The 11,158-nt window shown below is 42.5% G+C and overlaps 1 protein-coding gene across 1 annotated transcript; it reads right to left on the bottom strand.

Moving 5' to 3' along the window:
- Positions 1–4,854: 4,854 nt before the first annotated feature.
- On the bottom strand, positions 4,855–7,153 carry atoh1a (atonal bHLH transcription factor 1a). The gene is made up of 2 exons (XM_030060430.1): positions 6,846–7,153; positions 4,855–6,560 (listed from the first exon to the last, which is right to left on the bottom strand). Exons 1-2 carry the CDS (start codon positions 7,114–7,116, stop codon positions 5,680–5,682), a joined length of 1,152 nt encoding a protein of 383 aa, XP_029916290.1. The 5' UTR covers positions 7,117–7,153; the 3' UTR covers positions 4,855–5,679.
- Positions 7,154–11,158: the final 4,005 nt, after the last annotated feature.

Genomic DNA, 11,158 nt, shown 5'->3' with positions numbered 1-11,158 from the left:
ATCAGAGCTGAAGGACAAGTCTATATTGGTGTATTACATTTGATGATTTTACAGGTTAGCTTTTGAGTTGCATACATTTTTAACTATAAAAAATATTTTAACCAAGACAAGACATAATAGCAAAACAGCCCATTGCAGGTACCACAATACTGGTACTGGCCTGAGATGAATCTTAGATAAGTTCCTCTGAATCTAATGTATTATTCACAGCTTTCATTCTCTACATGGTGTTACTTGCCTGGCTGCACAAATCATTTCTTTAACAAGAGAGCATAAAAGAAAACAATAGCTCCCTAGGTATAAATGCTAGAACCTGTTTGTTTGTTTGTGTGTGTGTGTGTGTGTGTGTATGTGTGTGTGTGTGTGTGTGTGTGTGTGTGTAACAGTGTTACCAAAGAAACAGTCATTAACATTTAATAGCAGCACTTTGAGCTCATGTGAGTTGGAGCACGCAATGCAACAGGTGCTCATTGCGTCACAGCTGCAGTGTGTGTGTGTGTGTGTGTGTGTGTGTGTGTACGCTATAGGTTACGCTACAGTACATGCTAATACAGGGCTGTGGTGGCTAATGAGAGGTGAGGCCTGGGATAATTTAAGAGTTGAGGTATGAGGGCATAGTAATTTCAATTAGCCCTGAGAAAACTTAACAGTTGGTTGAACTGAAATCAAACTGAACCAAACCGAACTGAACTGAACTGAACTGAGATGGAATGAGCTGATTTGAATCAGATTCAGTCGAGTTAAACTGAACTGTATGAACTAAGATGAACTGAGCTGCAGATAACTGACTGACCTGTAACTGGTTTGACTGTGAAATTATGATGAGGTATTACAGCAACTGTAATCCCATCTAACTTTTAGATATTGCACCATGTAACTGAGGCCAAAATCTCTCACAGTCTTTCTGATGCACAGTTTATTACATAACCCGTGACTTTTTCAGCATTTTGACCCCAGATGACCCCAGTCTTCTTTCAAATGCTGCAAAATCTTGACTGTGTGACTGGTTGTTTAATCTACTTAAGTGACTGTAGACCAGTAACTATTACAGATTATCTATCTATCTATCTATCTATCTATCTATCTATCTATCTGTCTCTTGCTTGTTCTTTTCCTGTCTCTCTCTACCCAGCGAGGTTTCTGTTGTCACTCTCTCCCCTCGCTTCCCAAACCTATTGCGTCTTGCTCCTTTTTCCCTCTCTCTCTCCCCTCTGTCCTTTTCCCTCCCTCTCACTCATTATTCTTTTTCTATCTGCCCATGGTGTCCTCACTTGCTGCCCTCTCTCTCTCTCTCTCTCTCTCTCTCTCTCTCACTCTGGGACAGCAGATGGAGACTATGGCCCAGTTCTGCCTTTTGTTCTGGGTCCCCAGAGAGACCCGTGGCTTTTTGGACAGCACACAGCTCGGCTCCCCATATCTCATACAAAATGCAAGTGCCTTTCTTTTCATTAAAAGCAAGCCATGGAATGCACATATCCTGAATATATTTACTGAAATAAGCATGAGTTAAGGAGCGTAAAACGTGTTGAATGCTGCCCTTGACTATAGTGTAGCTTTGTTTATAGCTTGCTGACATGATTAGGACATTACTTTCCTGCATTTTTGCATGATAATAAAATGCTGCATATATTGTTTATGCTACAAACCATCCAGTAAGAGCACTTACTGCCTTCAGCTGTAAACGTTGCACTATACAGCAAGTGCATGGTTGCTTGATGCAGCCTGCATATTATTTGTCACAACACCAAGTTATGCCAAAAGTGCATGTATTATATTATATTATTTTGGGCCTCACTCATTCATCTCCAAACAAAAGTCATCTTTTTTTTTTTTTTTTTTTTTTTTTACGGCAGCACTGTCAAGTGAGGGATGAGGGTATTATTCTGCAGAGAGAGTCTTTCCTGTTGGGTGAAAGGAAACAGGACCACCGATATGTCACAGTTAACATTGCGGGCAAAAAGTGAATTTGAGTTGAAACAGGAGAAGGCGCACGTTAAGCCCTATATGATGGGGGGATTTTTTTCTTCTTCTTCTTCAACAACTTAGACCCGCTTCCACACGCGTCGGTGCGACTCAGGTTCTCTCTCAGCGCCACTCTCCGCTCCACCTGTTGTTATTTTTCATAACGCCCGTGTGTAAATAATTAATGTGTGTGAAACCTCACCCTGCGCAGCATCCCACCTGTTGAAGACACGCTCTGTTTTTCCTTTCCTCTGTCTATAGGTAGGCTGTCACCAGTGACGCAGTGGTAAATAAACCGGCGGGTAGACCCGTGATTATCATACGGAAAACAGCCACCGCTAGGCCGGCATGCTGAACGCAAATCAAATTATTAGAATAAATGAGGATGGTCAAATCACTCATTTGTGCTTTTGTACTTTCTTTTCCCACTGCGTAGGCTACTATTAAATTTTCACCTAAAATTCTCAGTAATTTCATAAAATGTATTATGCAAATAAAAATGTGGGAAATTTGAGTAATAACGTCCGCTGTAGCCTTGGCGACGCGCAGTGAGTTAACTGTCGCAGCCTAATGAGCACTTAAAACACCAGTGAACCAAGTCGACATGCAAGTGAATTTAACCCTATGCAAAACCTGCGCAAATATACCAGACTTGATAGCTGTCTATACTCATAACACTTGATTTGCATAACAGGATGTAGGTTAATTCATTGTGCCTACAAATAAATTAGAAATGTATTCATTAGGTCTTTTTGAGTTCCACTGCAAATCAAGCACGAGAAAATATGCATGCAGGCACCAAGATTGAATTAATCGGTTATTCTATTTCCAAATAAATTAGGCTATTTTGCGTGAAAGTCATCTGAAAGACTATTTTGTTGTTTTTGTTTTTTTCCGTCAGAAAGCCGCAGCATAAAGCAAAGTTGTAAAGCTTCTGACGTTTGGATTCATCGCCACATGCACTTCTGAATGGAGTTAATAACGAAAAATCACAATACTCATGTGCCAGAGACTAAAAGTGGCTATGTTTGTGATGGCCTGTAGAAATCGCCTTTTCCCAATACTTTTCGTTCAGCGTAGCCATTTCATCACAGGTAGCACCATCATAAAACTATATTATTAATTTGCAGGCTAATTTTAATGCGAGATTGGCATTGTTTCCCTAAAAGGTTTGCTTATTCTGTTATTTTACTATTATTCCTTTGCATTGACTGGGTGGGTGGGGGGCAGGAAACATGACCGCCTTTCACCGCAACCCGAACTCGCTGCAGATAGTCTCTGATCATATCCAGATAGACTTCTACCTGCATAAATTCTGTTAATAATTTAACACAGTAGCAGCCTCATTATATTGCATTTTATTGTCTGCCTTTGCTGCCAAGAGGGGAAGAAGGGGGCATGGATTGTGATTGGTTAAAAGCAGTGGGTGGGAGACAGCATGGTGACAGCTAGCAAACAGGTACTTTCATAAATTATTTGGAAGTATTTTTTTTTTTAACCCCACGCCCTTTTTCCGCGGATAGTTGAGTAGGCTTTCAGACATTATGGATGAATCACAAATAGGCTGCTGAAAACAACCCTATCGACTCAGCCAATCACCGACTGAGTCACGCGGCAGGTGCACACAGGTTGCAAGAGCTAGAGTGTGCATGCGCCAGGACGCGTGAGCGTGCGCGATTGAGTTTGGTGGCGAGAGAGAGAGAAGGTAGGCAGACGTAGTGTGTGTGTGTGTGTGTGTGTGTGTGTGTGTGTGTGTGTGTGTGTGTGTGTGTGTGTGTGTGTGTGTAACACGTCTTTTTTTTTTTTTTACTTGAGAAAGTGTGTACCCTCTCGAGTCAGGTCCTCGGGGACACGGCGGGGACCCGCGAGCGCTCACCAGCTGACAGCGCGTGCTTCAGTGAGGCCATCCAACACCTCGGACCACGAGCCTACCAACAATAGCCTGAAATTAATGCACACTCCCCATTACCAAACCCAGTGTTCACCAAATGGATGGCATGGCAACAGTTCAGGGGGACGTTTTGAAGTGAGTTGAGGACAAGCTTCTAGAAAACACTGCTGTCCTTGTGATAGATATAATTTAATGCAACTTTTAGCTGGCCGAAAACGCCCGAGTTCACAACTCTCAATCATCAGAGCTCAGGTCAGGGGGCGCGTGCACCAGCACCATATGGGGAGCGAGCACGTGTTGGACACGTTTCACGTTTTACTATAAATTACAAAAGAGAGAATTAAGTTTTCAACGTGTCTTTGATTAACTGGAAGTTCTTGGGTGGTGATAAAAAAAAAAAAAAAAGTTTTTTTTCCCACTCTACTTTCGTCACCTATACGAACGAGTTTTTTTTTTTTTAGGCTATAATGTTTTGGATTTTATGGGAATATTTGGTGATTGTTGTTTCCTTTAGACTAAATAAAGCCATAATTGTTATATATGTCAAATTCGTTAGTGCATATGGAAAAACTTTTAAATAAATAAAAACATATATCAAAATTTTACTCACATAGTCGATTCACATAGTCGATAATTGCTAGATCACTACGCCTGTTTAGTTGCTATCAACCTTTGAAATTATAGCCTCCTTTACCAGCAAACAACCACAAATGCTAATGCTAATAATAATGCTAATAATAATACTAATAAGGCTAATAATAATAATAATAATAATAATGATAATAATAATCTGCTAAAATCCATCAAAACAACCATAGAGTGATGCATGATATTAGGGCACTGAAAGCGTCTATAAGGCTATATGGAAACTGAAACTTTGACCATCTGAAAAAAATGGAGACAATCTTAAAATTTTCGTTTTCTCATTTATTCACAAAATCAAATTAACATGGACAATGAATGGCAACATTCTAGCTTTTCATCAAATGTATCTATGGAGTTATAAAAAGCAAATCAAATGAAAAGTATCATCAATAAATACATGTCAATTAATCTCATCCAGTGAAAGCAAAAGACACACAAGTTCATCAAAAGTTCATTTAAATTGAATAATCAATAAACAAACAAACAAAAAGAAAAAAAAATACAAAAGAAGGCTAAGCAATAATGGCTACGTTAAATAGGCTATTTGTATGGAATTGGCAGCACTACACTAGCAAACAAAGCAAAACTATATTGTTTATGGTTTGAAAACAAAACGCGCATTCCTCAAGCCTCTGGCTCGTACATTTTAAAGTGCACATTATGAACTTTTGAAGTTGCATGACAATTAATAAAGGGCCATTTATACAAACAAATAAACATTTTTTAAAAAATCAAAACAAAAACCACGACCAAAATGAAGAGACTTGTGGCTACAAAAAGTCATATGTACATTATAAAATATCAACAATCATCCATAACAAGTGATTCTTGCGGAAGACAGGTTTTGGTCGGAGTGACGTGGGAGATGCCCATGGCAGTGCTGCACGCGACATGGCAGAGGGGTCTTCCAGCCACGTCTCCATGGAAACTGGAAATTATAGGCTACAAATCTGTTGGCAGAACCGAATTAGGCCTATCTCACATAAAAAATAATCTTTAGGCTATATGTATCAAGTTGATAAAATAGAATTATTGTTAAAAACCGAAAATGACTTTTTGGAGAGGCAAGACTTTCTACGCTCTTAAAAATGCATTTTGTTAGGAACAGATAGACTCTATTTATGATTGACACGGTTTGAAGTCTTTTTTTCCTTTTAAAAATAGTCTATGGTTTGGTTGTTTTAGAAAGAAACAGAGTGATGGTGGTGGCTGGGTAACTTCAGTTCCGTAAGGTCGTCTTCCTCGCTGGAGTGGAGCTCCATCGGTATTTCATCTGAGTCACTGTAGTGGGAGTGCGGGGAAAACTCCCCGTCGCTTCGGGGAGAATCCTTCCTCCCACTTCCCACTGGCGCAACCGAAGTGCCTGCCCCGGAGGAGGAAGAAGGTGAGGAGGAAGGAGAGGGGGAACAAATCGCCTCCTCCATCATGGCGGAAAACGTACCGTCGTCGAAGGAAGAGCAGAAGGGCATCCCGCTGATGAGGACAGGTAAGCCGGTACCTGAGCCGGGGCCTGCCGCCGCTCTCCGACAGGTTGACAGTGAGGGAGAAGTTCTGTCCTTTGCTCCGTCAAACCCGACGGTGGGTGAATGCATTAGATCACTCTTTGGCGAGTTGTTGTTGCTGTTGTTGTTGTTGTTATTGTTGCTGTTGTTGTTGGAGATATCATTGTTATTGTCGGTGCTCGTGGAGGAAACCGGGCCTTGCAGCAGATCAGCCAGGGCGTTGATGTAAATCTGCGCCATCTGCAGAGTTTCATATTTGGAGAGCTTCTTGTCGTTGTCGAAAGCCGGGATGACACTGCGCAGCTCGTCGAACGCGTGGTTCAGTCCGTGCATTCGCCTCCTCTCGCGCGCGTTCGCAGCCACGCGCCTCTGTTTCTGCACGCCGTTGATCGGCTTGCTTGAAGGGGCTCTCTGTCGGGATGCGACCTCATCGGCCCCGGTGACGGAGCCTTTTAGCCGGCACAGCTCCCTGACTTTGAGCGAGGAAGAGGAGGGGCTCTTGGCAGTTTTTCTGTAACTGGGCGGGCTGGGATGGCCGGAGGACACCGGTGAGCCACTTTCTGCAAAACAAAACCACACCAAAAATGATCAAACAGTTCACTCGGCTCAAGGCTAAAGTTGTTTTCCAAATGTAGCCTATAAACTCTTGCCATTGTTGTTGTTAGTTGCATTTGAGGTTTACTGTCCTACCTGCTAAAGTAACTATAGAAAGCAATATTTTATACCCTGTGTGCGTAATGGTGTGCATGCAAAACTGGACATTTTACACATATGTGCATTACAGTGCCAATCACAATCGCCTGTTGCAGATGAAACTTCTTGAAAATAATGTCCTGCTGTCTCACCGTGGTAGGAGCCGGTGCTGGGACAGGGGGAGTGCAGCAGGTAGTCGGGTGAAGTGGCGTGTGCCGTGCAGGTGCCAGGAGCCTGCACCGGAGCCAGCCAGGCGCGTGGGTCACCGCTGCTGTCCACGAGCGTCAGACTGGCTGGGTAGCAGGGGTCTTCGTGCTGCTGCTCCTCAGCCCTCTCCGCCAAGCTCGAGCTCTGCTGCCGTGACTCCAGGATGTTGACCTCCCGCGCGCTTTTGCTCCAGTCTTCCACACTTAAAATTTCCATGTCTCCAAAAACTCAACAGGCCGTTAGGAGTGTCTAAAACGGAACTCAGCAAATATAGTTTTGTAAAAAAAAAAAAAAAAAAATCTTATTGGAGACACGCTCTGCTATCGCCTCGCACTGTGTGAATGCCTGTCGCGTGCGGGACTCCTTCTCTGGTGTCTCAAGGCGCAGCGTCGGTTTAAAAAGCGGCACGCGCCTGGGAGCCCCCCTCCTCGCGCTGGTCGCGTGTTAACGTCCAATGAGAAGTCTCGGTAAGCCCGAGAGAGTGGTGATTATGGCCCCCCGAAGCCGACTGTTTATGATAATGTTACGATTTAAGTGTGTTTAACGTGAGGGAGGTAAGGGGAACCTCCCCCAGGACGCACGTGGGGGGGTGGTGATGGTTTAGGTAAGGAGCGTGGACAGCGCGAGCGTGCTGCTATAGGACAGGACTTGCACCTGTCCGTGTGTCTGTCTTACAATCAGAAGGGAGAGAGAGAGAGAGAGAGAGAGAGAGAGAGAGATGCTGAAAAGGGTTCAGTAAAGTTGCTCTCCACAAATGCCAAACCATGTTAAAGTGTGTTTAAGTCAGCATGGCAGCATTAAAACTCGACCATGACATGTTTCCCGCTTTACAAGTTTTTGGACTTACAAAGTCAGACTGAAGCATCATACATAGCCTAAATTAAAAATACAGCGTCACGAATTAAACAAATAAAATGAAATAAAATAAATGAAAATATAAAATCCTGAATATCTTTGCCAGTATCAGCTCCCCGATAGGATGGGACAATAACTTAAAAAAGGCTTTTTACTTGAGAAATTGCTCAGCTGGTTATGCAACAGTCTATTAGTTAGGAGTTAAGAGAGTTTGGTGACCAAAGGGGTTTGGCCAAAGCAAAAATGAAATCTTTACAAAAAAATCTTTACCAAAAAAAAAAAAAAAAAAAAAAAGTTTGAGCAGGCAAAAAAAAAAAGTTTGACCAAAAAACTTTGTGGCTCCTGGGGCTCTCGCGCTCATTGTCAATTCATTCATTCTCTTCCACTCCATGAATGCTAAGACCATCTCCAGTTTCCATTTTTCTTTTGTACCGGGTTTAAAACCTTTTGATCCGGCTCACGGAACGCCCTGTCGGTAAAAAAGAGCTTCACAGGGAACGGAAATATGAGCAGGGGGCTCGCGCGCAGCAGTGTTTCCAGAATGACACGAGTTATATGTGGCGCGCGCTGGCCAGTGAGGAGAAGTGAGGAGAAAGTACAGAGACAGAGGGAGTGAGAGAAGCGCGCACTTACACACACACGCACACACACACACGCACGCACGCACGCACGCACGCACGCACGCACGCACACACACACACACACACACACACACACACACACACACACACACACACACACACACAACATGATGTGCTGAACCTGTGGCTGCATTACAAGTAAACTTTACCACATTTATTTCTCAGCTATTTGCTCATAAGTTGAGATTTTTTTTAATGCACAAGAATAAAATTCGATAATTACAATAAAGGTGCACTGTTATCCTTGCTTTTTCCCTCTTTTTTGTCACCTAACACGTTGACATATATTTCAAAAGCAGCTGTGAAACAAAATTGAATATAAAGATAGAGGCAGTACAAATAACTTATAACATATCGATAAAATGTAATTAGCAAACCACTTGCAGTCTACTGATCAAAGCAGCCACGCTTACTGAGATGCAAAATGTAGGCCTAACCTGTCAACTGATGCACAAAGGGCTAATTGCTGGGGGAAACGGGTTATTTATCCTAATTGCCATGATCGATCTGTGATAAGATGGGTGTAACAGTATGTTAAATAGCTATACTGTATAAAGCCTGTATGGACTGATATAGCCTGAGGGGATTGCTCAGCAATCCGATGATAACATAATCACAAAGGGCCCATTCATAATTACGAAAAGGACATTTTGCAGACAATAAACTTAGAAAAAAAATCACCATCCCAACTCGAACACTTGTGTTAAATTTTAGAGACAACATTGGACTGATAGGTCCATACACTGACTGTGAGACGGTGCAGCCATGAAAAAAATCTCACAATTTCAGAGATAAACCGACATCAATCTTTTCTATTTTTTATTCATGTATTCATCACGGGGACGTCTTGCTAGAGGTCTGGCGCCTAGCGTTCGCCCCCTCTTCCCACCTACAAGCCCCCCATCCAACGGGCCAGGCCGGGCTCCTGAAGCTACCGACAGGTTGGATATTGTAGCTGGCGATTATTAAAGTGTCGCAGCCACAATGGAGACTCTATGTTCCATTGGTCACGCCCGGGGGGCTCCTCGAGAGAGGGGGGCGTCCATTCCAACGCGCGAGAGGAGTCTGCGTGCTGCCGCTCCTCATTCCCGTCTCCCGGGAAACAAGGGGAGCAACGCGCACGGGACTGGGGCAAGGACAGTTTGGTTAGTTTGCTCCCGGGACTCCCAAACTTTATCATAGCGTATACCAACCTATAAGTAAGCCCGAATTTGATCGTGTAGCCCTTTTAGGTAGAGAACAAACATAAAACATAAAAAATGGAAGCCATATAGTCTTACATCAAGGGAGCATTTAGGAACATGCTCTGTCAAAACTGCCTGCGTCTATGCAAAACATTTTGGTGATCCGTGTAAGCAATTTATCACCCAACAATTGCAATAACTTGTTTTGTCAGTCTTCAAGCATTCCTCCACTAGTTTCCAACATTTGGTCGACATAAGCTGGTTTTGAAGTTTTGGTGGCAAAACGATATTAAGTGCAGTCTAAGTTTGCGAACAAATAAATTATTGTTCTCAGAAATTATTTTTAGATTATTTGTTTTATCCCGGCTTACATTAACTCAGTACAATGACTAGTAATGTGGCCAAGATCCGTTTGACTACAAAGATGTGTCAGTTCAAAAAGGTCGGTGAACCAGATTTTGTTCAGCAAATAAAACAGTGGGTACAATGTATATTATTGATTTATCCACCATTACAGCCATGAATAGTGGATGGTTGATAATAATCATTTAAATATGGACGCGGGGTCCTTCAAAGTTTTTTAGTGGGTTGTGCACTAATCAGCCAAAACTCAAAGAAACCAGCACATTTGCCATCTCATTTCTGCAAAATTAATTTCCCCAAGGGGTTTTGCGTTTATGTCCCATTAGTCTGTCTGCCATTCATCTTATTCAATCATCACGTATGCGGTGAAAGACAGAAATGGATCTCATGCAAACTTCAAGGGACGTAACAGCGCCACTCTCTGGTTCAAAATAGCAACTACAACTTAGTACTCCATTTCACTTGAGCGCCCTCGACGTTAGCAGCTTGCCAAACCCCCAGCGGTTAATCAGCAGCATTGAGAGCTTTGACATGATATTTGAAGTGAAGGACACAATAGCTTAACTCAGGTTTGAACGTAAATTCCAGTCTACGTGGAGAATAAACTAATTTCACTAAAAAAAAAAAAAAGGCTCATTAGTTTAAATTTGACAGACGACATCTACTTTCCCCTCACATTTCCTCTAAATTCATCAAAAGGTTGATGCATGTAATCATCTGTGATTACACTCCCATTCTCCCTCACCCAGCACACCCTGCTGCTCTAATCAATTTCATTTGTTGTTAGTCTGTCTGTTCTGGATCAACTGGCTCTTTGAGATGATAAAAGGTTAGATCACACCGACATGCTTGAAGTGACCTTGAATGATCCATAAATCAATAGTTTGCTCCATCCCTTTATGAAAATGACTGTGGGTCTTACCAGTGTCTCCTGAAGCTTACTTTCTTAAATTATGAGTCAGCAAGATTTGCGGCTACTGAAGAATGATACTCTGAAGATTAATTAGGAGGAATTCTCCTGTAGAGATAAACCACCCGCCACTCTACTAGTGCTGCCTCTTCATATCTGTATACTGTGTAAAGTTAAAGGAATGTAAGTGCCCAGTACATTTCAAACATCATATACTCAAATTTGTATATCACAAAGAAAAATCTTGTGTGGCATGATATTCAGAAGTGTGACATGCATCTGCTCTCTGCATTTGTGCCATCCAG

Source organism: Myripristis murdjan, chromosome 9 (genome assembly GCF_902150065.1).
Source record: "Myripristis murdjan chromosome 9, fMyrMur1.1, whole genome shotgun sequence".
In the NCBI taxonomy this organism is placed as follows: Eukaryota; Metazoa; Chordata; class Actinopteri; order Holocentriformes; family Holocentridae; genus Myripristis; species Myripristis murdjan.
The sequence above is the reverse complement of the archived record's forward strand: the minus strand, read 5'-3'. Positions and strand labels throughout refer to the sequence as shown.